This window comes from Solea senegalensis, linkage group LG19 (genome assembly GCF_019176455.1).
Source record: "Solea senegalensis isolate Sse05_10M linkage group LG19, IFAPA_SoseM_1, whole genome shotgun sequence".
In the NCBI taxonomy this organism is placed as follows: domain Eukaryota; kingdom Metazoa; phylum Chordata; class Actinopteri; order Pleuronectiformes; family Soleidae; genus Solea; species Solea senegalensis.
This window is the reverse complement of record NC_058038.1, coordinates 1,404,625-1,431,765: the sequence shown is the minus strand read 5'-3', so window position 1 is coordinate 1,431,765 and position 27,141 is coordinate 1,404,625. Positions and strand designations below refer to the sequence as shown.

At 39.9% G+C, this 27,141-nt stretch overlaps 2 protein-coding genes across 2 annotated transcripts; both read left to right on the top strand.

Annotated features, from left to right (window-relative positions):
- Nucleotides 1-2,105: 2,105 nt before the first annotated feature.
- On the top strand, nt 2,106-20,104 carry gspt1l (G1 to S phase transition 1, like). The gene is made up of 13 exons (XM_044050330.1): nt 2,106-2,528; nt 6,713-6,958; nt 8,311-8,344; nt 8,449-8,526; nt 10,653-10,833; nt 11,316-11,470; nt 14,226-14,366; nt 14,453-14,546; nt 15,576-15,656; nt 16,118-16,291; nt 17,122-17,211; nt 18,800-18,968; nt 19,406-20,104. The coding sequence occupies exons 1-13, from the start codon at nt 2,333-2,335 to the stop codon at nt 19,456-19,458; spliced, it is 1,692 nt and encodes a 563-aa protein (XP_043906265.1). The 5' UTR covers nt 2,106-2,332; the 3' UTR covers nt 19,459-20,104.
- Nucleotides 20,105-23,856: 3,752 nt separating this feature from the next.
- si:dkeyp-72e1.6 (transmembrane protein 238-like) lies at nt 23,857-27,083 on the top strand. The gene is made up of 2 exons (XM_044050200.1): nt 23,857-24,506; nt 25,601-27,083. The coding sequence occupies exon 1, from the start codon at nt 23,962-23,964 to the stop codon at nt 24,487-24,489; it is 528 nt and encodes a 175-aa protein (XP_043906135.1). The 5' UTR covers nt 23,857-23,961; the 3' UTR covers nt 24,490-24,506; nt 25,601-27,083.
- The last annotated feature ends 58 nt before the right edge of the window (nt 27,084-27,141 follow it).

Genomic DNA, 27,141 nt, shown 5'->3' with positions numbered 1-27,141 from the left:
GCTGAATGAATAATCTCACTTGTTTTTGATTTGATATGAAATGTCTGTCTCCGATTACTTTTCCTTTTTCTTAAGTGTTTTCTACTCTTACGTTGTCTGTCATTCTGTCAGCTGATTAAATTTTAAGATTTTTAGTCTTAATCAAAACCAGCAGTGTTCTGTAGTTTTTCATGACTGTACGAGTTCTTAAGTAGCCACTTCAGTCTTTTTGAACAGTGGAACACGCACAGGTTACTGTGGCCTTGTTTAGACTGCAGATTGGATTTGTGTTCACATTATACAGTACATCAAGTATTCACAGTGCTTCACTTTTTCCACATTTTGTTATGTTACAGCCTTATTTCAAAATGGATTAAATTCATTTTTTCCTCAAAATTCTACACACAACACCCCATAATGACAAGTTTTTTCACGTTGTCATTATGGGGTGTTGTGTGTAGAATTTTGAGGAAAAAAATGAATTTAATCCATTTTTGAATAAAGCTGTAACATAACAAAATGTGGAAAAAGTGAAGCGCTGTATATTGCAAGTGATCAGATCTGATCTGCATGCACAGAAATCCGTCTCTCCAGATCTACGGCATTTTTGTTTTCCTGATGAGAAAACACTTTGAACTGCTCACTCTCCCTCATCAGTCATTTTGTCTTGAGGGACCACAGATGGACAGACAGACGATAGAGAGTGATATGTACACTTTAAATGATTTGCTTTCATCAAACAATGATCTTATACAACAATAATAATGAAATATAAATGACCACATTACACTCATCTGAAAGCTGGGTTTACTTTTCGGATGTGATGATTAGAAGAAGAAGAAGAGTTGCTCAGGATCTGTAGTCCTTTTCTAGTCTTTACACCATTCACACACTGCCAGCACAGCTGTCAGGAGCAATGTCGTGTAAAGTGTCTTTGCTCAAGGACACATAGACTAGCGGAGCCGGGAATCGAACCACCATCAAACTCCCTCGACCACTGAACTCTGAAAACTGAAGTACATTTTATATCATAACATGACTTTTAATACTCAAGTACAGTAAATGTCATATATTTTTAAGACTTTTACTCAAACTTGTAAAAGGTGACTTTTCTACCAAAGTCATTTTCTATTAAGGTACTTTTACTCTAGCATCTATTTTAGGCAATTGTGACTGATCATGCGTGATTATCCTAGATGAGCTTATTTAATATGATTATTTTATTGATTCATGTAGAGTACTTACTTGTGTGTGTGACGGCTTTCCATTTGTAGTCGGAACTTGAAGTTTCCAAAGTCTGAACTCGGATTTCCAACATGGAAAAGCTGAGCAACCTCACCAACCCTGGGATCTCAGGGCGGCTGCCCGATACAAACACCACACAGTAAACAAAGTACTTTTTGTTGGTACGCTAATGGTATATGTACACAAACTACCACAAAGAGAGTTTTAATCGACTGGAAAAAATAAAATAAAATATAATGTAAAATATGTTTGCGTCACTCACAGTTCCGACTTCCAAGTTGCTATGTATATGGAACGCAACATATTCCAAAATGTTGAAAGTGGAATCCATGATTAAACAGAATGCAAAGGGCAACGGTTCAGAAAATTAGCAGTGGTGGCAGACACTATCCACCCATCCATCCCATCATCCAGCTTCTACTGCTTCATTCCCCACAATAGTGTGTTTGTTTTTAAAATAATACAATAAAAATGAACTCTGTACCTTGCACTTGTAACTGAGTTATTTTCTTGCCTTTTTTGTAACAAAAACTTCATCAACAAATGCTCAGAATGTTGAGTTGAATTTTGACAAATGAACTCCCAGAGTAAGTAAGATACTTAAAATAAAACACAGCATAATATTAGTTGGTGAACAAAGTGAAGTGAAGCATATCAAAGTATTTGTCCACTTGCTTCAACATATGTGAATGAAAGCAGCGGTTCCTGAAAAGGTCACAAACTACTGACGTAAACCAGCTGCCACCGGGATGTGGGTAATGTCGTTTTCTTGCCTTTTGAACCCCTTTCAAAGTGAACGGTGTCTGTTGTTGTGTAAGACTTCATGTCCCAGACGCCACTGCGGCTAGCACGTCGGCTGACGGGACCCACGAGCTCACGCGGACAGAGTCTGGGAGTGCTGAGTCGAACATCCTCTCTGGCGTCCGTGGCGATAGAAGCCGGCGGCTTCACTTCACCACAGTCCCGCTCACAACAGCGCACCAAGAGTTAGGAGGAAGTTAACCATTCTCAGGGCTGAGCGACACTGTGGCTTTAGGGTGGACGTCTTCGGAGACCGAGAACTGCGTAGCTCAAATCTCTCAAAGTATTTGTAAATCCAAGAGCCACGATGGACCCGAGAGACACTGCCCCTGATTCCTGGGAACAAGAGGACGATGTGGAGGCCACAGTCATCGACAGACAGCTGGAACCAGCGCTCGCAGCTCTAAATGTGAACGCGAAACCTTTTGTGCCCAACATTAACGCCGCCGAGTTTGTCCCGTCTTTTACCGTGAAGCCTCACACGGAAAACCTCGAGCCCGCTGGTGAGTTCTCAGTCACGTTGGGGAAGCTGCGTTAGCTAGCATGTAGCTAGCCGCTCTCAGTAGCCTGGGCTGCTAGCTGCTAACTTGTTAGCCACTTAAACTCACACGCGTTCCCTGTAGCGCAACTAACTAGCTGCTAGGTCGTGTATCTACACGGTCCGCCCGACGCTGCCGAACTTTTCCAGTGAATTTAACTCATTACTTGTGGTACACACTGTTGTTCTATGGTTTGTTGGGGATTGTAAGAAGTGTATAACACAGTCCGCCGACAGACCGGCATTAGCCTGCTGAAGCAACCGGCGGTAGCCACTTAGCATGTGTGATAGTGGTGTGCTTTAACTGACGAATACCGCGCGTGAGACACGATCCCGTTAAATATCGAGAAAATCATTTTAAAGAATGACTGTGGCTTTAAAAGAGGTTACGTCCTCGTTGCCATTGTTAACACTCACATATAAGTAACGTGGGGGTTAGAGCTGACCTATGTCGTCTATTGGAGGGGGGCCTTAAGTGTGTGTTCGTGTGACGTGGATGTCCTGACGCACTTGCTGGTCAAGAGTAGGAAGAAATGTGTCACCGAGAATCGCGTGAAGCAGACTTGGACACCTGAGCGAGGTTTAGTGCAGTGTAACCCGGCAGTTATGTCGGGACGCCATGGTGGCTTTGCAGTAGTGTGTGTGTGTGTGTGTGTGTGTGTTCTGTATTCAGTGAAATAACTGACATTGTGTTGCTTTTGTTTAGCAAGTGATCGCCTGTCTAACACAAGCACAAGCACAAAGTGTGGACAGTCATAAAACCGTGCTTGACATTAAAATGTTGTTAGACTGTCTTTATTGTTAGTGTCATGTGTCAGAGGATGTTGTATATTCTCCAGACCTGACTTAAAGGGATAGTTTGTTTTATGAAGTGTGTTTGTATTAACTTCTGTTAATAGTCTGCACTGACTGTTCTGTGTTTGAACCTGGCTTTTTCCCTGTGCAGTGAACCATCTTGATGCACAAATGCTCGCCCTCACTGAAAATATAGCTGACGGCAGGGACACAAGTAAATAAACCCATTACATTACTTTGTGATTGGGCATGCGATGTGTAGTTTAGCTCAGCTGTGCACACTTGAGCTGAGTGAATCTGAGGAAGCCACAGTCCTCTTTGTCACATTACAGTTTGTAACTTTATCTTGCAGTTAGACGGCCTTTTATGACTAAAAAGTGAAGTTTGTCTCCCTTTGCTAACTACCAGTCTCCTCCACTAAAGTCCATTGAGGAAAATGCAATTGAACATCACAATACACAGTCTGCCTCACTGTCCTGACACGTACCAGTTTACACTATACAGAGGATTAACAAAGCTCAAAGTGCCTCTCACATATGTTACCATTCTCCAGCTACAGATGTTAAGTTTGAACCCCCTCTTTGTCATCTAGTATATGTTTAGCTATTTTTCTATCATGGGGTCCTTGCTGTATGAACAAACAACAAACTGAGGGGTGAATTTGTTTGTACATCAAAATCAGTCCCTTTTCTCTTTTGTGAGAGTTGCACTGTCATGTTTACCATGATAGTGGTTCATTATCACTTTAAACAGACATTGCCTTATTTCAGTGGGAGTGAGCGCTACAGTCAATCCACCATTCAGCTTGCTCTTAAATGTGATTATTATTCTGTGCTTCATTTTCTTGCACTAAGGCATCTATTGTGCAGCTACATTAGATAACATAAGAGTGTGAAGTGGTAAAATGTTTAATAACACTTGAATACCTGAATACATTTACCATGACACAATGGTTGTAGCTTTACACGACCCTAAGATGGGACAATATGAAAGAAGGAGATGGCAATTTAAAAGCTGTTTAGTATTTATCTATGTTTAAGCACTGTGAAGACACTTTGAGACACAATTGCTGTGAATGTGTCGCCTCAGATTTACTTAGTTTTTATTTGACAATAGTTTGTTGTTTTCTGTCTATTAGGAAGTTTAAAACCCACAGGTTTCTTCAACATTCACTCAGGAGCAATACTTGATATTTAACTATATGACATTTTGAAATTGGCTGATCATTAAAACTTTTTTCCCTGTTTTGTTGTGATAAAGTAAATTGTGACGTCTGACTTAACTGAACATATGACAATAAACCTCTTGAATCTTGAATAAAAGGTTTTGGCCATATTGCCATATATGAAAGTAGAAAAGTAAGCACAGAAGTATGTGTTTGGGCAGTAGTTTGTTGCTGTGCACACACCAGACATGTTCCTGTGGTATACTCTCTATTGTTAGAGAGTTAGTGAAACAAATCTGTCAGAAATCCGCTGAAATGGTCAAACTGTAGTCGAACAATATATAATCCAAGCATCATCATTGCAATGTGTGCATGTGTAGATGTCATGCAATATTATCTAGGGTGAGATAGGCTGCAGCTAACAGTTATTTTCATAATTGATTGTTTAGTCCATAAAATGTCAGAAAAAGTTGAATGTGTTGATCAGTGTCCCCCAAACCTCCAAATGATGATGTTCAAATGTCTTGTTTTGTCCACAAACCAAATTGATACCGATCATTTTCACATTTGAGAAACTGAAGAGTGCCATTTTTTTTATTTGTAAAAAGAAAACCACATTTTTTGAGTAGTAGTATAGTTGGCGATTAATTTAGTAATTGATTAATCACTAGGGATGTCCCGATCCGATATTGATATTGGATTATATCGGACTGCCTCTAAAATCTCCGATATAAACACTCTGATACAACAGCACTTCTACCCAGCAGTGCCCGTTGTGATCATGTGGGCTCTGCGTGTTGGATGCATGGAGATCACATGATCACAACAGCGTGTGTGTGTACAATAGCGTACTGCTATTTCAAAGGTTAAACTTGTTTCTTAAACCTCTGAAATCAGAGGCTACGAAGCCGCACAGCGAGTTAGGGTAGGCTGCAATATCAGTATGGTATTGGAAGTGAAAAAGTTGTATTGGGACATCCCTATTCAAGACATGCTTGCACATTACACACACGTTGTATGGGTTAAACTCATACAGTTTGCTAATACATAAGACCAAATTTTAGTCCAATCGTTCCAATCCAAATGACAATGTTAACAGATTTAGACCACATTTCTTTTTTGATCAGTTTGGCTTTCACAATAAAATCAGCTCCCAACACCCCTACCTGATGATCACAAGTTGAACAAGAAACCCCTGGAAATGCACAGTGTTAAATGTGTGCTCACTCTTGTTAATTCTCTCATGTGATAATGAAAATGCTCAGCTGTCCCTGCTTATTCAAGGAAGGATGGTCGTAACACTTATTTCAATCATCTTCGAATGATTTAGGCTTCCAAAAGAAGAGATTCAAGTCATCTGGTGGTGATTCCTGCAAATTATCGTATTGTGACTACTTGTGACTGTAAAATGTTTCTTCCAATTTCCTGCAGTCTTGGGTCCAATCGCATAATTACTCATACAGCTGTTTGCATAGTAAATTAGACACACATGCGCATACCCTTGCACACATGAAACCATGAGATATTAGTGTTTTTGTGTGTGTTGTCATTGGCTTCCTTTGAGATTGGATGTTTTTCGAACAGTTGACTTTATGGCATCATAGTGTGTGGACTTGCACACAATATGTTACCTAATATATTACTTGGGTGGCACCATCATGTGTTTATTTTCCTACCCAAATGAGCAATTAGTAACAATGTTATATTTGACCGTTATCTTTGTCTAGTGAGTGGAAGGATGGAGAGGGTCCAATGACCTGCTAGCAGTCACAGACTCATCTACAACACAGATACTGTCAACAATATTTCCTATATATCAATGCATAGCTTCAAAGAACATATACAGACAAAATATTTTGACATTTTAGTGTATTAATATTTATGTACACCCCCATAGTTAGTGCTTTTAACTCAATGATGCATTAAGATGAAAAACAGAAAGCATTCCTATACCATTGGAACGCGGATAACCATGGCAACCACTTAAAGACACCAAGTGTTAAACTTTTATATGTTAGGCTGGGTGATGTGGAAAGAAATATTATACTACTTTACTTAATTCAACGTCGATACAATCACAATATAAATATGCCATAAAATGAGATAACCAAAATAACCTGTTATTAAGTGGGATATTTGCTAGTTTTGCTAGTGAATAAGAGAAACTGACTGTGTATGTCCCTATGCAGCCCCAGTGGAGAATGGTGACACAGAGATGATCACAGAAGAGCCGTGGGACCAGAAAGAGGCTGAGCCAAATGAGGAGGAGCCAGGAGGTGGCTCCTGCGGTGACCGGGGGCCGGAAGTGATAACAGAGGACGCGGCTCCAGAGACTATGGAGGAGGAAGAAGAAACGCCTGTGCCCAAGGTTCCACCAACACAACCAGATGCCCCCAAGAAGGAGCACATCAATGTAGTATTCATCGGACACGTAGGTCTGTGTAAACACTTCCCTCATTCACTTCATAGAGGATGATGGTTATTTTAAAGAAATACCCACAAAGCACATGTCAAATGTCAAAATGTATGCCTGCCAAGATTTATGCCTTGGAATTTTAAAGAACAGCACTCCTAACCTAAGAAAAACCCCCATAAATTCCTAGACCCAAGACCAGCTCTGTGGCTGGTCTTTGGAAGTTGGACCCACATTGTAGTTGAGATGCGGGGGGAAAAAAACCCTTCTTGAGCTAGCTATCATTAGCAATACCAATACCCTACTAATAATATAATAACACCAAATGCCTCTACATCAGGGGTGTCCAAACTACGGCCCGTGGGCCAATCATGGCCCTCGGTGAGATGATGTGCGGCCTGCAGCTTCTTCAGTTTTATAATGTTTTATGGCCAGGGACAGACTTGAACAGAAAAGCTCAGCTGGTTAGAAGTTGTACTTTGAAGTAAAAGTAGCAGTTTCAGAGTTGGAGATCCAACTTCCAAGTACAAATTGAATGCATCATAATACCTAGTTGAGATCTGTTACATACACACAAATAGAGGAAATTCTGTAGAAATGTTCTACCCCAAATAAGATCCCTGCTTGTGGGTAGTGCTTCCTGAAACATTTGTAAAAATATAAGGTTTTTAAACATTCATGCCAAATGTACTGTTGTATATGTATGACTGGGATGAAGGAAGGGGTCAGGGGAGGTCATTACAAATGTTTGTCTCAGCAACACTGCTGTTGTGTCATGACAATTGCCCATATCCATTTAGGTCATAAGACTCTCAAATTATAAAGTGATATTAATGATCAGGTGACATTTCAGCATTGTTGGGAATTACAGAAAACACATCTCACTTCCATCATTATATAACATGATCAGGGATGAGCCTGGATGCTCACATCTGCATTTCATGGCAAAGAACAGAGTAAAACAATGTGTTGATGCAGTTGTAGTCTCTGGGCTCTTTCAGCTGCCATAGCTTATATTCCAGGTCCATGGTTTGTCTACTCAGCTGTTAAACTTGGCCTTTACACTGTCACCAGCAAGTTTGACATTTTGCTCTGTTACGACTATGTTCATGTACTACAATATCACCTGCTGTTTCACAATCAGTGACACTTAATTGATTTTGATAGTTGACAAAATATCTTTAGCAGTCAGCACATCATTCATTTGTTTCTGTACAGCAGTTGAGAGATGATGGCTTAAATAAGAAACAAATGAATTTTTAGGAGTGTTATTACAAACTCTTCAAAGACTTATCTTCAGTGTTTGGTCAGGAGTTTTCCTGGTTTCTTAAAACATTCAGGAACTAATCTAATTCATCTGTGCTTCTTCTCCAGATGCTGGCAAATCTACTATTGGTGGACAAATCATGTGAGTCCCCCTGCTTTTCCTTCTCACCTCATAGTTTCTTCATAGTAAGAGAGTATGTGACTTTTTGACATGTTTTTCTTATTTGTTCTCTCTCTCTGCAACAGGTATCTCACAGGCATGGTTGACAAGAGAACCTTAGAAAAGTATGAGAGAGAAGCAAAGGAAAAGAACCGAGAAACCTGGTGAGTGCATACAGTAGTTTGAACATGGTAACATGCTGATTTGAATGGAAATTAAGCACATTTGGACTCTAGTACATTGTACATTTTTTACAGCATGTAAATGATAATGATGGAATCGTGGTGCATTAGTGCATACATACATGAGGGTGGCAAAATATTAAGATATGGACAAAATCTGTCTCATTATTGTTAATGTGCAGCCACCAACAGCACACTTGTCCCTCCGCGTTGACATAATAGCGCTCTTCCTCCCTCGCCTGCACTCTCGCATTTTATAGGGACAAGATGGAGCTAAGGTGGAGCTCTCCAAGTAAACTTACTGGTGGGGCGGTAACATTCGCGATGAAATGCGCATGCTGCTGTCATAAGCGCAGGGAATTCAACATGGAGTGTTTTATTGCCTATACTTACACTAAGGGGGACCACGAAAACATGACTGAGTATTCTTTTTCCACACTTTGGCGACTGCTAGGACCTCCGGAGTCCCAAATATAAGTATTAAAATGGTTAAAAAGTTGATTTTGCATAATATGTCCCCTTTAAATGATCTGTATCTAAATAGCACTTTAGTCTTGACGACCACTCAAAGCTTCTTTGCACTACAGTTTTTCCATTCACACCCAGTATCATGCAGTGCATCTATGTGCAGCTCATTTTTATATCGCACCTCTTTCATACCCACTCACATGCTGCCAGCACAGTCAGAAGCAATATGGGGTTAAGTGTCTTGCCCAAGGACACGTTGGCATGTAGTAAGGCTGGGCGATATGGACTAAAAGTCATATCTCGATATATTTTAGTGGAATGGCGATACTCAATATATATCTCAATATTTTTTCTAAGCATAATATTTATATTTATTTTTTCTAATATACTATAATAATCATTATAGCATATTAGATAAAATGTTTTCCAGGGGCAAACCCTTTAAAAAATAAAGTTTAAGCCTCATGCCAAATGTCAGAGGTCACTGAAATAAAAATGCTCCTTGAAAAAATAAAACAAATCTCTTTCCTGCATGACAATAATATACAGTCATTAATTCAAAAAGTACAATACTCTTTTATCAGAAATAAAAACAGACTTAATAAAATTGATGTGTGTGTGTGTGTGGATATAGGGAATAGGTGCGGCTCATGTATTGCCATTTTAACGCAAAATTAATTATATCGATACAAGTGATATTATCGAAATATTAAAGTATCGATATATCGCCCAGCCCTAGCATGTAGACTAGCAGAGCTGGGAATCGAACCACAACCTTCAAGTTGAAATACTCTCTATTGGCTATTGAAAATATATTTCACAAGTGTTTCTATGAAAATGGCATCAAAGAGTAAAAAATAACTTTTGGTTTTAAATTATGGGATGATTCTTGTTTTTCAGGGAACAAAAAGGGCATTCTTTTTTTCCTCAGCATTGGAGTGAAAAGGAGTTGTGGAAAAACTTCTTAGATTTTCTGCTTGATTACAAACTTGCAAGTAGTGCCTAATTGGCTCAAGATCTGCAGTTGCTAAGTGGGAAATATTAAAAGTCTCGGCCTGCAGAGACCCGTAAATGTAAATGTAAGATGTATCACAGACCCCGGATCTCATTACCACCATACTAAGGAAAGTCCTGTCATGGAATTAAAGTAAAATGTTTGCAAGATTAGGTTGTTTTTTTATTTGGAAAAGGGCAACATTAACCACAAGTTTTACATTTATCTGAGCATCAAAGTATCATGGATACAACCTGAAACTCTTATGGGAGGGAGTAACATACCTGGGCTCACTTGTAATCATAACACTGCAGCCTTTGTTTTCTACTACGCTGTAAGGATGCAGGTCTTTTACAATGAAATGGGCTATGCTAATCCAAACTGAAGCAATGTTATTTTAAAAAATAATAATAATTTGAATGTTGTGAATTGATTTTGAATGGGGTTCTTTTTATGCCTCAAATGTTAATGTTGTGTTGAGTGTGCTGTATGATGGAATTGGTTGTGTCCTTGCCCTAACCGCTATGTACTGCTGCCCGTCTTCGCCAGGACACTTTTGCAAAAGCTTTTTAATCTCATTGAGTTTTATTCCTGGTTAAATGAAGGTTATTGAAATAAGTTTTTTTATATATATCTATTATCCCAGGTATCTGTCTTGGGCTTTGGACACCAACCAAGAAGAGAGGGACAAAGGCAAGACGGTGGAGGTGGGCCGAGCGTACTTTGAGACAGAAAAGAAGCACTTTACCATCCTAGATGCTCCCGGCCACAAAAGCTTTGTGCCCAACATGATCGGCGGTGCATCGCAAGCAGACCTGGCTGTTCTGGTGAGTCCGCCGAATAAGCAGCTTTGTTTTAAATGTTTGGATCCAGTGGAACACCAGTACACAACTGAATGCATAGCCCTCTTTCTTTTCTGTCCAGTCACCATGGAAAATAAATAGTTTCATTAATTCAACACCACAAAGACACATTGAAGCAAGTCTTTGGTTTTAGAATTAAAGGACTGCTCTTCCCAGGCTGTTTTAAACTTCTTGGAAATAAGATAAGAAAGAATTGTCATTGCTTACACAAGATTGAAGTAGTAATTGCACAGGCACAAATGTATGATCAAAATGTGAGTTTGTTTGTTAGTAAATCAGCTCAAACTTGTTTTTATGTAACCTGTGGCATATGTTGAGGTTAAGGAACATAATCAGACATTCCCCAAAGGATTTTTTGGATCAAGGCGTCATTCATGACACTGCGTTCGGATTTATCACGCGCTGTAGACTGAAACCACTCACTGAATGAATGTGCTCTTCCTCAGGTCATCTCTGCCAGGAAAGGCGAGTTTGAAACTGGTTTTGAGAAGGGTGGACAGACGCGGGAACACGCCATGTTAGCCAAAACGGCCGGTGTCAAGCACCTGATAGTTCTGGTAAATAAAATGGACGACCCCACAGTCAACTGGAGCCTTGAAAGGTGAGAAGATAAACAAAAGAATAGTTATGTGTGAAACCCTAACCCTTGATTTAAGCATTTAATTGGCATAATGGAACGTACAGGTCGCATCCAATGACAAAGGTGTTGCCTTCCATATTTGATAATGTTAAGGAAAAGTTATTGGAGGTCAGAGTGGTGCAGATTTACTGGCCTTAACAACAGATTTAGAGCTACATGACTCTGACCTTCTCTTCTTTTTACAGTTAGTTTCCCATTAAGTGGTTATTGTTACATTCATGTTGTTAATACATATTAGGGATGCACCGATATGACTATTTCCGCCGATACCGATATTAATATTGCTGCTATGGCCGATAACCGATATCTACCGATATCGATATATGTTTTTAAAAAAAGTTTCTGAGATGATAAAAGTTTGTACAGAATGAAAATCACGCAAGCTGAATTTTTGAATGTCTTCCTTGTTTTACCTCCAAATAACAAGGTCACATAAGACACAAGTAACCAACTACAAGTAAAGGTTTTTAGAAACCTTTACCACTTGTAGCAAGTGTGTAACTAAATTATAGTACAGTTTAACTCCCTCAACTCACTAAACTCCTGTGAGAAAGTTTGGATCATAAATTACAAACATGAACATAAATAAAAATAATACCCTGCCAAATTTACTGTAACCGAGATAAGGGGGTCTATACTGGGTACCTAAATAAAGTCAACAACCCTTCCTCCCGGCAACAACAACCGCGCCACTTCCCTTCACAATAAAACTACACAACAGATATGAGAAACAATACCTGACAAGCTCTACTAAGAGCTGCCATAATAAAAAAAAACATGTTAAAATACTTTATCAAACATGCCAGTATTCATGGCAACCAGATATTTATTCAATTGCAAAACATAGGAAAAGTAGCGCCGACTTGGCAGGTTGTTGCGGGGTTCAATATGCGCTATCAACCGTCGGAACCCTCGGCTGGTCGTCAAGAGCAATCATTTCCATTACCTTGATCGTTATTACTTCCTTTGGTCGAGTCCCAGCCCAGCTAGCTAGCTTCTTTGTTGTGTACTTCAGGGTGGCGGTTTTTCAAATGACATAATCAAATTTGTGGTATTGAATGACTTGACGCGAAACCCTCCGCGCATTACCTCGACTTTGCAAATGTTGCATAATGCTTTTTGCGTATCTTCAATTGACACCCTGAAAAATCGCCCACACCACTGACATTCTCTCTCCTCAACACACACACACACACATCTTGTGCTGCGCTTGCGCCACTGACGCTGTCATATGCCCAAACAAATGCCGCATGGCCTCCCCTTCCCGACACACATACACAAACAGCAATTAGACGAGTATAAACATCGGTTGTTAAAATCGGCGCAGTTTTACTCATTGAACCGATGCCGATATGTTAAAAAATGACGAACATCGGCTGATAACAATATTAATGCCGATATATTGTGCATCCCTAATACATATTTTAAATTTTACAGTAAAGCCTTAGTGTGGTGCATTGCAAACAAATGATGGACATATCACTCATGACACCATGTAGACGATTAAATGGGAATTAAAAAAAAAATAGTAATCAGGACATAAAACCAATGATCCTAGACTCAGCTGGAAAAGTCAGGGTTCTTAGTGGACTTAGTGTGGTGCAGCCGCAGGGCGAGCATAGCAGGCGTGAGTATTGCAGACGGGTCCACAGGCATCCCCCCGGGAAATTTTATAACCCAATACACTAAACACTATTTCCTGCATTTTGAGGGAACCATCGATGGTACCCCAACGATGGGTACCATTATTATGATGGTACAGAATCAATGAATAAAACAGAAAAGCCCTCTACTCAGGTTGAATCACAGCATCGGGGCTGAAATCACAGCTTAGGGGCCAAAATCACAGCATGGGGGATCAAAATCACAGTGTAGGGGCCCCGTACACTCTCCTGCACTGGTGAGAACCCTGCAAGTATAAGAATGGCAGGCCCATCTGTGCTAAATGAGAGGAAAAAAAGAATTGAATGGAGGATTTGGAGAATCATGACACCCCTATTACCAACAAACCTGTTAAAGGCCATCATCTAAATGTGACGCTAAACAGAATTCTGCCATTATGGTGCTTTTCCACTACACCGTCCCAGCATGACTCAACACGGTTTGGTATGGTTTTCCATTATATAGCACCTCCTCAACATGGGTGGAGTCATCATAGCATGGCTGCCTGTAACTGCCATGAATTTGCTTGGCATCTCACAAGAGCCAGTACTAAAAAAAAAAGTAACAGGTACTATCGCTAATGGAAAAGCAAAAGAAAATGTGCTGAGGCCAGTCGTGCCGGTACTGTGTAGTGGAAAAGCACCATTATTATAACAGTGATCTGACAGGTTTGGGAGAACTGATTTTCCATCATAATGGACAAAACAACTAATAGATTGATCAAGGAAATAATAAAAAAACACATTAACTGTGAATGAAAATCCTTGTCCTTTATAACTAGTACATTCATGACTGATATCTACAAAATAATGTACATTAGAGTCCCTGTTGGATGAGTGGTGTATGTGTAATATAAATTCAAGTGAGATTTAAGAACACAGATACATTACACTGTGTATTCATGTGCTTTGTGTGGCCTGGTCATTTGTACAGATGGTCATTGTGTTGTTTGTTGTCAAAGGTTCAATAATAAGCATATTGCATTAGTCTGTCAGAATGTTAGTGACTGTGAAGATGATGTTGACCACCCTGCTGTCATCGTGTGAATCCTCAGGTATGAAGAGTGTAAGGAGAAACTGGTGCCATTTTTAAAGAAGGTGGGCTTCAACCCGAGGAAAGACATTCACTTCATGCCGTGCTCTGGGCTCACGGGGGCCAATCTGAAGGAGCCCACTGACATGTGCTCCTGGTATACGTAAGTCTGTCTGCTTCTGCTTTGTGTGAATGATGTAAGACAGAAGCCCCCTGTCTCACTGCTGTCCATGTCTGATGTCATTGCAGAGGTTTACCTTTCATTCCACACTTGGATAGTTTGCCAAGTTTCAACAGATCCAGTGACGGCCCTGTCAGATTGCCCATTGTAGACAAATACAAGGTATGTATTGTAACTCGCCCATAGGTTCAGTACTCTGTAAATGAAGCTTTGAGTAAGAGTAGCTTCTAAAATGCTAAAGGTTAGAAAAGATTTGGTGAGAGAGTGTTGTCACTGGAAGTCATGAGTGTGACGTCAGACACAAGAATCTAACCCATCAATGCCGAACTGTAGATCAGTTAAGAAGACATACATTTATATCAGTGTGTGTGTGTGTGTGTGTGTGTGTGTGTGTGTGTGTGTCATAAAACGATGTCCCGGCACTTTCATGCAGCCGTGCTATAATGACTCCGCCCATGTTGAGGAAGTACTATACGCATGGAAAACCAGATCATGTAGAGTCGTGCCATGTTGTTCCAAGCTGTGCTGAAACTGCAAAGTGGAAAAGTGCCGTAGCCGTGTTTACATGTGCAAACATTCTGAAAAGATTTGTTCCGATTGACTTTTACAATTGCATTGTTTACATGGACTACATGAGCAGTGTTGTCTGTCTGTTTCTGTAGTAAACAAACGCTACACGTGTCCGTCTGTCCCCTCACTATCCATCTCCTTTTACTCCACTTCCACGTCTGTAACTTTTGTGTCTGTTGATTATTCTTTTTTGAAATGGGAATATGTCATGTTCACGTGGATCAGACAAGTGAAATCATGATCAGACTCACTGTTAATATCAACGATTGGCATATACCAGCCCTCTCATTTGGAATGATGGGCTGTATAGGATATATACATGATGTATTGTATGTGTCCATGTTAACATAGCTGCTGTTGGAAGTGCAGAGGCGTGCAGCACATATTTCTGCTATCAGCATGCAGCATCTAAATTTAGCCCATTACTTGGAAGGTTAAAGATTGACTCACTTGGTTATGACTGTTTGTTTGAAGTGTGTTAAGAGTTGAAGAAGTGTTTATTTACTTAGAACAATGTGCTATTTAATAAACACTTTGACATCATACATTCAAGTTTGTAAATGTAATAAATCAGCTTCTGTTTTTGGTGTTTCACCTGCTTTGTGTCCATCTGTCTCTTAGGACATGGGCACAGTGATTCTGGGTAAACTAGAGTCGGGCTCCATCAGTAAAGCACAGCAGCTGGTCATGATGCCAAACCGGGTAAGATCACTCGATACACCGCTCTTCCCTCACACTGACTCATACTGGCAGACAGGAATTGATTTCATATTAAAGTATTTTTTACTTTGTATGAGTTGATGCTGCATCATGTGTGAATAACAAATACACTGTGTGTCACACACATTGTGTGTAATTGTTATTCATTGCCAACTGGTTTTAATACATGGAATAAGTTCATCTTCTTAAATGTGAATATGTTCTGATTTCTTTGCACATATGACAAAGAAATCACTAAAACTCAAATCATTCGAGAACATCGTTTCCAGGTTGGAGGAAGACATTTTATGGACCGAACAAGTTGATTAATCGAGAACATAACTGTCAGATCAATGATGAAAATAATGTCAGTTACAGTCCAGTTTTTACAGATTTCTCTGTTTCTAGTGATTAAAGACATTGACAAGACTCCTTGCTCTTTTGTCATCACTGTTCTCTTGCAGCACGTGGTGGAGGTGTTGAGTCTCCTCTCAGACGACGTGGAGACCGATGACGCTGAACCAGGCGAAAACCTCAAATTGCGCCTGAAGGGCATCGAGGAGGAGGAGATCCTGCCGGGCTTTATCCTGTGTAACGCTGAGAACCTCTGCCACTCGGGGCGCACCTTTGACGCCCAGGTGTGTCCACAATCTGCACCTGTTTTGACAGTTCTCGAATACTTGACCTTTGCAGAATACAAAGTTCTGTAATATACAGTAGATGAGGGCAGGTTTACCAGTGCCCACTGCTGCTGTAGGAGCAGGATGGCTCCAGCAGCTGAGCAGGCACACACGGCAGAAGGCTCAATACAGTATTTGCTTTTGCTGAGCGCGCCTGCTGAGTGACCACAGACGATGATCGTCAGTATGATCGTCAGTATGATCGTCAGCCCTCCCACACATAAACAAAGTCAGCTCAGCTAATGGTAGGCCAGATGTTCTGTCTTCACTAACACGGCACTTGTGGTGGGCGTAGAGCTCCGGAGGTCACGTGACTGGGTTTCTATGATCCGCCATGGTGGCAGCCTGAGATCCAGCATAAATGAACAGGACCCGTGTACACACATCGACCCACACGTCACACAACCTGACGGACTGAATAGATCTGAAGATATTCTTCCACTTCCCTTCATCTGACTCCAGAGACAAGATTTCATTCCACTCTGGAGTCTACCTGCTAAAGAGTGTTTTGTTTTTATTAATAATTATTTATTAGATTGTTTGTTGTCAGAATTCCTCACGTGCCCTGGTTCATACAGTAGAAGAGTATTTCCAGAGGAAGCTCATGTACCACAGTCTCTAGTATACATGTATATACGTGTATAGAGGCGCACAGCGTCATTCATGGTCGTGACATCATCTATGAATCTATGAATGGTGGTTATTTCCTGGTTGAAGGATCGTCCACACTGATTCCATGTAGAAGGCTGTCAGTGAAGTATCATCTCAACATGTGGTTTTCTTTCTAGATCGTCATCATCGAACACAAATCCATCATCTGTCCAGGTTACAACGCAGTGCTTCACATTCACACCTGCATTGAAGAAGTGCAAATCACGGTAAGACCCACGACTGAGTGATGAATGAGTGGAAATGCAAATATTCCACGTTCACTTCCTCATTGAGTCTAATCCAACAGTTGAGTCACAAGCTGTGACTTCCACACAGTCTACAGCATTACTCTCCACAGAAATGTATTCATTCATCCATTCATTCATTAATTAATTCATTCATTTATTGTAAAGAAATATGAACTGAGTCAAACACTTTAGTACAATATTGAATAGTTTAGATCAGAAGAAAAAAGATGAGTAACAATATGTTCTGATATTCAGTCGCTGAGAAAGATTATGTCCCTAATCTGACCCCTGGTGTACACCAATGGTTATGTTCTCAGACGGGCAGAGATGATTTTTTTACTAAACTTGGTGTGGTACGTACCTCACAAGGTTTTAAAAAAATTACCATTACATTACCAAATAATAGTCAATATTGCTGCACCTGCTACGAACAAAAAATAAAGTTCTCAAATTAAAAGTCTAACAATAATAACAACAATAATAAATTAAAGATAGATATTTGTGCAGCATGTAGAAAAAACTGTTTCACCAAGTGTCTTATTCATTTTATGTTTAAGGCATATATCACATATTATGCAAAATCAACTTTTTAACCATTTCAATACTTATATTTGGGTCTCTGGAGGCCCTACCAGTCGCCAAAGTGTGGAAAAAGAATACTCAGTCATGTTTTCATGGTCCCCCTTAGTGTAAGTATAGGCGATAAAACACTCCATGTTGAATTCCCCTAACACCGTGAATGTTACCGCCCCACCAGTAAGTTTACTTGGAGAGCTCCACCTTGTCCCTGCGAGAGTGCAGGCGAGGGAGGAAGAGCGGTATTATGTCAACGCGGAGGGACAAGTGTGCTGTTGGTGGCTGCACAGTGGAGCACAGTGTTTTACAGAGGATTTTATATATGAAGCTAATGTGCCGGATAAAGTCAGCAAACGTGTGTTTGTGTGTTCGCACCACTTCACAACAGACATTTGCATATAAAGGGACCATGCATAAAACCGAGCGTTCTGAAAGGGGCGGGTTTAGCAGGGTTATTGAACTGCTTTGATGCTTCATCCTAATGTATTTTGACCAAAGCATGTCACAGACATGTTCATTAGGACACCAGGGAACTATTTTAATGGGGGAAATAGGGTATAATATGTCTCCTTTAACTGAACAGAGGAGATACGGATTTGTTGTCCTGGTGATATCCATGTCAAGTGAGTTCTGGTCGCTCGCCTTTCTCCGCTTCTACTGTCGTTCACTGGGAAATGTTTTTCTTAATAAAGTTGAGGGGAAAAAGCGTTGTGTTCCCAAACAGCAGAACTGAAGGAGATCGTGGCTCCTCCACACGAGGCTCGTCTCTGTTGATGTTAAACTTTATGTGTAACGCGACATCCCAGCATCTACATCATTAGCTTTGATCAGGAGTTGCAACAGTGTTTGTTTAAAACTCAGTCAAATGTATGTATTGTGTTTTAATAATGATCTAATAATACAATAATAATGATGCATGAAAACCTACGTTTGTAAGAAAGTAGAGAACATTGTTATTTGATCACATTTAAACTCTCTCTGTTCCCGTCAGGCCTTAATCTGTCTCGTGGACAAGAAATCAGGAGAGAAGAGTAAGACACGACCACGATTTGTCAAACAGGACCAGGTCTGCATCGCTCGTCTGCGTACTGCAGGGACCATTTGCCTTGAGACCTTCAAAGACTTTCCTCAGATGGGACGCTTTACCTTACGGGATGAAGGTATGTACGTGGGTGGGTGGGCGGGCGGGCGGGCGGGGTTGAACTTTGACCTCCTTCATGAGTGATTGAAATCCAGTGCCCTGACTTTGACTTTCAGAAAATGAAATGGAGCAAACAGCCAGTGAAAGTAGTGCAGGGTTCAATGTGTGTTGTGATAAAGAAGGAGCAGTGAGTGAGATGCATTCAAAGACCCTGGTAAATTCAGTCACTTCTTCAAACACACATGAAGTCTGCTAACTGCATCCTTGCTGCTGCTGCTATTATGTAGTCATTGGAATTGAAAGAGAAGTATTTAGTTTGTTTTGAACCTTAGAGCAGCATTCTTCTGTCTCTGTAGTTGAACAGCGCCTGTGGGTAAATGATGAGCTGTTTGTGGTGGTGTGTGTTCACTGGCTGTCAGGATGTGCTTGTGTTGACTGTGGTGTTGTGTGTTGCAGGTAAAACCATTGCCATCGGTAAGGTGCTGAAGCTGGTTGCTGATCGGGACTGAAGAGTACGCAGCCGTCCTGAGAGTCCTGGCGAGAAGGGAAAAAACGGTTGGAGCTCGGTCACAACCTCGCACCACACTGTTGTCAGCGGCGACGGCACCCCCACTGTCACGGCCCCTCCTCCTTTTCTGCGTGCCGAAGATCAGCTTCAGAAAATAACAACAACAAAAGAACTCGTGAAAAAGAAAAACCTGTTTTTAAAGCAAATGACAAACCAAGATGAAGTCCACACGAGTCAGCTTTCTCATATTGAGAGCTCAGCTATGCCATTTCTGGGTTAGCCCCGCCCTCCACCTCTCCCACCTCCCTACTCTGGTCTACACATCATGACATCATGTTTTTCTTTTTTCTTCTTTTTCTTTTGTCATTCATAAACAACAAACAGCAGAGGTTGTATCTGTGTTGAACAGGTGTGGACCATGATTTTTGCGTGGAGTAGAACGATGATTTTTTCAGGAATAAACTGCAAAAGAAATTGTTTGAGAAACAGACCCAGTTTGAGACCAAATGTTTGTTTCGGTTGTACCGTCGTCTCCCTTTGCTTTGACCCAGTTTTTGGTTTCTTGTGGCGTTCTGGCTCTGTGCTTGAGCGTGTTCAAATGATATTGAAGCATACAACCATGAAAATAAAAGAAGACATTGGGAAAATGGAGTGTATTGATTTTCCGAGTGACTTTTGAACAGGAAATATTGACTAATGGTGACTTTTAAAGGCACATTTCACTTCAAACATCCAAACAAGGTATTGGATGTATGTTACCATATTTATATTATTTCTAAAACAGTTGACTGTGTTTCAGACGTGGCTCACGTGGCTCATTTACAAACTGCACAATATAAAAAGACTATTCAAAGCTGAATAACAAAGTCAAACAACTTAGGGCATGAAATGGCAACTTTATTTGTCGCAGAGAAATGTTTGTGCGACAGATCAGATACAATCTTACCACACACACACGAACGCCGCTCATAAGCTCGGGAAAACGAGATTGTTTTGTTTTAAAGGTAGAAATGGTGTTTAACAGTTCTCAAACGTTACAGTTGTCTTTGCAGTAGAGAAAGTTCATATTGTTTTCATGCTTTCTTTGTGTTTTCAACTCTCCACAGTCAGTGTTCATTGTAATGAGATCTTAAACTCTGGTGTTCACAGAGCGTTACTCATCAGTTACTCATTACAGTCACCAATCATATTATATATTTGGGAATAGTTTACCAGAAAGTCTCGGATTATACATACGTATACATATCGTTAGCCTAATAGCATAGTTGCCTAAGTCATATTTGAACGTAGGGAATAAGGTAGGGTGGTGCAGCAGTGGTAGGAGAGTTAAGTTAGGCAGATATCACAATTACCAAAAAAATGACTTAGGCAATTATGCTATTAGGCTAACGATATGCATGTATGTATATCATCCCAGACAGACGTGAGTGTGTGAGTGAATGCGAGAGAATGGGTAAAAATTCTGATTCCACGTTAAAGTCAGAAAGCACCAGCAGGTGGTGTCATTTCCCCACTCACTGCTGCAGTGATCATGTAATCTATAGTAAATGTTTAATGTCAGTATAAACAGAAACAGTGGAGTACACACACATTCATATATTTATTTGACTCTTATCGTCCATGGTTGCTAAATCAGTCATGGACGATCTCACCCTCACCACAGATGAACCAGATGAAGCACAGATGGACCCTTTAAGGCCCAGAGAAGCTCACTGCTTCAAACCCAGCAAGTCTAGGTCACTGGTGCTGACGGGGGGAAGTGTTCTGGATAAGTTCTGCTTCACATGAGCTGGAGACACCGTTGCATCTGTTAAAGGTCTTTGATACCAGCTTCAAGGAGAGCAATTGCAAAGACATTGAGGAGTGGCTCACAAAGGCAGACAAGTCAGCTCTACCAGGGAGATTCTAGGCCTGGATTCCTGCCCAGGATCCTGTAACACTTGCTGGTCAACAAGGTTCCAATGACTATAGTGGAGGAGGATGAGCAGCTACTTTCACAGGTGGTTCACAGCAAGAACATCCTGCAACTCCTCTTCAGTGGTTTCAAAGAGCAGGGAGGCACTCGTGTACAGAACTCAAGGGACCACAAGGTGTGGCTCGGCTGAGGATAATATCCTGGATCCAGAGTCCGCTTTCTGATCCAGGCAAATCTTCACATCTGGGGAAAGATTGAAACACCATGGTGGCTCTGTGCTCTTAAATAATCCATCCATCCATCGCTTTATCCTCCCCCAGAGGGTCGCGGGGATGCTGTGCCAATTTCAGCTGACAATATGCGGCGTACACCCTGGACAGTTCACCAGTTAGAGACAAACAACCATTCACTTTCACCAGTCTCACCAGACAATAATATACAGTACAATAAATCAAATTAAACACAACATCAAACACACGTCAAATCAGAATCATTTTAGTACATTTTTTCCTTTAATATACACACATATATACAGTATACACACAAATATTCATTTATATACAGTATATACACACATATATACATTATACACACAAATATTCATTTATATACAGTATATACACACATATATACAGTATATACACATATATTAATTTTTATATTGTATATATACACATATATACATTATATACACAAATATTCATTTATATACAGTATATACACACATATATTAATTTATATACAGTATATACACACATATATACATTATACACACAAATATATACATTATACACACAAATATTCATTTATATACAGTATATACACACATATATACAGTATACACACACATATATTCATTTTTATACAGTATATACACACATATATACATTATACACACAAATATTCATTTATATACAGTATATACACACATATATACAGTATATACACACATATATTAATTTATATATAGTATATACACACATATATACATTATATACACAAATATTAATTTATATACAGTATATACACACATATATTAATTTATATACAGTATATACGCACATATATACATTATACACACAAATATTCATTTATATACAGTATATACACACATATATACAGTATACACACAAATATTCATTTATATACTGTATATACACACATATATACAGTATACACACACATATATTCATTTATATACAGTATATACACACATATATACATTATACACACAAATATTCATTTATATACAGTATATACACACATATATACAGTATATAGACACATATATTAATTTATATATAGTATATACACACATATATACATTATACACACAAATATTCATTTATATACAGTATATACACACATATATATACAGTATATAGACACATATATTAATTTATATATAGTATATACACACATATATACATTATATACACAAATATTCATTTATATACAGTATATACACACATATATTAATTTATATACAGTATATACACACATATATACATTATACACACAAATATTCATTTATATACAGTATATACACACATATATTAATTTATATATAGTATATACACAGATATATTAATTTATATATAGTATATACACACATATATACAGTATATACACAAATATTCACACATTCAATTCAATTTAATTTTATTTGTACAGCGCCAAATCATAACATACATGATCTCAGGTCTGTACATAGACAACATCAAGGAGAGCAGAGAAACACAACAGTTCACACAATGAGCAAACACTAGGCATCAGTGGAGAGAAAAAACTCCCTCTTAACAGAAGAAGAAATCTCTGACAAAACCAGGCTCAGAGATGTGCGGTCATCTGCCTCGACCGGTTGGGGTGAAAGGAAAAATGGGGGACAGTGGAGAGGTGTGGGACAGAAAGGACAAGAGGGAGATGAGGTAGAGACAGAAGAGAGAGAGAGACCAGGAGCAGATACACAACAACTGTATCAGGTTATAAGTTTATACAGTTAATGATATCAACTTTTAATTATAGCACAATAATAATGGTGATGATATGTATGATATGGATTGCCTCTAAAACTGGATCTGGATCCTGCAACCTGCATGATGAGAATACAGAGAGGGAGAGAGGGAAGGAAGGAAGTTTATTAAAACTTGAAAAAACAAGAGATCATTTATTAACATTTTATGGATCAAACAACGTGTGAATTATTTGTGAACACGATGGACAGATGAATTGATTATGAAAGTAATCGTTAGTTACCACTCTAGTTTAGTAAGTTAACTAACACAGAGGGGAATAAAAGTTTCTCTTGTTATGAAGTCACTTTTTACTTAAAAACAAAAACAAATCAGTAAAAATATATAAAATTTTAACTTTCAACAAAAAAAACCTTCATTGTTTTTAAAGGAAAAACATGATTATAATTGTGTTTCTGTACCTGTGTGTGTGTGTGAGAGAGGGGCAGGAGAAGCTTAAGCCCCTCCTCCTCTGAGCAGAGCCACGCCCCTCCTGTGTGACCCTCAGCTCCTCACCTGTCTCACCTTACATCCGCCTGACACAGGTGCAGTAAAGCCGGCCGGTGCTGGTGCTGGTATGGAGCCCACTGCGTACCGGGGCCTGGGGCGCTGTGTGTGCTGCTTCTGGCTCGCGGTCGCCTTTGACGTCGTGGGTCTGCTCGTGCTTCTCGTGGGAGTGTTTGCCAGCGTGTTTTTCTATGACCTGCTCATCTACGCGGGCGCCATCGTCATCTTCCTCAGCCTGATCTGGTGGGTGTTCTGGTACTCGGGGAACATCGAGGTTCCGCCGGCGGAGCTGGAGGATGATGTGGGTTTACTGAAGAAGGACGCGGGCGCGCTGCGCGGCCTCAGCGGCGTCGTGAGGCGCTTCTCCAGCCGCGTGTCCAGCGGCATCAGGAGCTCGCTCCGCAGGAACGGCTCGGTCGGTGGCGCGCGGGCTCGCGCACAGAAGTCAGCCGCCGAGGCTCCGGAGCCGCAACAGGTGAGCGTTGCTATGACAACGAGGGTCCCACTGGAGAATGACCCTGACCCCACGGTACCAAAGGTGGAGGAGAGCTGTGAAGTGCAGATGCCGCACACAACTACTGAGAGCTCACCTGCGTGACGGAGTCGGTCCGACAGGTGAGGGACACACACACACACACACACACACACACACACACACACACACACACACACACACACACACACAAGGGTCATCCTTTTAGTTGAGATTTCTGTGTTTATGTTTAAAATAATGTTCACATTTTAGATTATAGAAGGATGAAGCTGCATTAGTCCAACTTAAGCTTTTGAACTTTGATTTTCATATTTTATACAAATGAAAGTAAATATGGATTCATGAAAATAATGTTTCATAAAACACTCATCGTCAACTTTCATCTTTATTTATCTTCATGTTTATTCCGAGTGTATTGAATAACGTCTGTCAGCTCCGTTTAAATGAGGAACTTAATGGACGTTCTAAGGCAGTAAAACACCTGTTATCACTGGATAATCATTAACCACACTTCAGCCTCACTGACAGACAAACCCTGTCTTTAAACACAGTAGCTCGCATGTGTCAAACCTGAGGCCTGCAGGCCACATCCGGCCCACCATACAATTGTATTTGGCCCGTGATATAATATCTTTCCTGCTTCTCCATCTACACACTTATTTGTACCACACATCAGGCTGCATTTGTAGTTCACTCTGTGATACATGTGACTGCATTAGGTCATCACTTCACTGATGATTTCACTGGAAAATCATTCACACATGATGAACCATGTAATCTTTGAAAATAGTCGTCCATATTTAGCCACTTCTGATTCTATGCTATGCTATGGCTAAATCAAATCCTTTTATTTAAGGAAAAAAGTAAAACAACAGTGATGTATGGTGATGTTTTTGAACACATGTTTTTACTCAATATTGTATCGTGACTTTAATTAATTACTGGAATATCGTGTTATATATCGTATCCTGTCTTGAATTCATGACTTAAATGTCGCGATAATGTCATATCGTGACTTGAATATCGTGATAATATTGTATCGTGACTATAATATCATGATAATATGGTGATAATATGGTATTGTGTTGTCTCTAAATATCACTCAAATATGCTGGTTAACCTGGAGCTTGAAAGCATTTTTAAATGTATCTAATTTGACACATAGAAATAACTTCCTGTTTTATTAACAATGCATCAACTCATTTCCTCCCCACAGAGACTTTATTTTAGGTTCCTGCAGCACTGAGCAGAGAAGAGCCCGCCTTCAGTCCGTGAAGCTGTGTCTCCAGTTGAATTTTTATTTTTGTTTGAAGGTGTTGAGTTAAAGACGACATATTTTTGAATCCATAGGTCTGACGTCCTGTATGTGAACTGAGAACATCACTGTCTGTTAGCTCTAACACTAGCTTCATTTCCACACCTTGTGCTTGTACTTTACTTTGTCATTTTAACCAAAAGATGTTAACAAATGTGTATTACTGTAAAAAAGTGGACTGTGTACAAATACATGACCTGAATGACAAACGTGACTAGAATATTGTGATAATATTCTAGTCTTTAAAAAGATTTGTTTTGACCTTTTTACTTTTTATTTGAAGTATAATCATATTTGTGACTTTTTTGTGACTATACACCCATGCATGCTGTGTATGTTATGTAAAGCAGTGGTTCCCAAAGACTGGGTCAGGACTCACAGTTGGGTCGCAGCAGGTTTTTTGTGTGTGCATAAAATGAAGTTGTAAGTAACTGAGCAACTCAAACTGATCTCAGGTGTCACAGATTTATCATGATCGTTCAAAAGTGGTGAAAGTATCTCGTTGACTGTCCGACACTGACGGGCCAAGTGAAAATCGCGATCTGACGAAGCTTTTGGGCCGTCTGCCCTCACCTCCTGTGATCTTCTTCATCTTCTGTTTAGATATCATGGTGATATCATTGGTGATAACCTGCAAAGCCAGTGATTGTGAGGACTCATTCAGCCCTGGTTTTTCTTAGATGAACTCAGTTCAAGGACTCAGGGTTTGGTTCAAGCACCTTGTTTAAAACACCTCTGGCTTGTTTGTCATGTTTTTCATGCATCAGAGGAAGAATTACAGTTCATTATCTCATCTGAGACGTTACAAGTCATGTTCTCACATATAAAACACACCTCTGGTGGTTCTTCTGGATGATAAAGCTGCACAGAAATCATCAGTCAGTCCATCCTCAGGTGCAATGATGTACTTTCCATGGTCCATGTCCACACAGAGTCTCGTATGGCTCCCAGTTACATGTACTGGACGTCCTCAGGTTTCCATTAGTCTTATCATTTATCTTCAGGTAATCCAGCTTTTTCCCCTGAGGTCGAACCCTCCCAATCCTGTTTAACATTTTACATCTTAAATGCAATTGAATAAAAGCCAACAACATAATAAGCAGAGCTGGCCCAAAGCATAAGTGAAGTAAGTGGCTGCATGATCACCAGGGGCCCGACATTTTAACATATTGAAGAAATATAGATAGAAATAGATAGATGTAAGTTTTTTTGTTTAATTCAGTATCACCACACTTAGTGCTTCCATATTAACACACGTTCTATTACAATGACTTCGCCACCTTGTGATGTTGTGTTCATGACGATTGTTCTTATCTGTACGTTATCTCAGAGACACTTCCTGGTTTAATAAAACTGCATAGTTGCATCATGGGTTATAAGGAAATCCCAAAGACTGGTGTGTGGACTGAAACTAAGTCTTCTTACTTTCACAAGGACGAAGG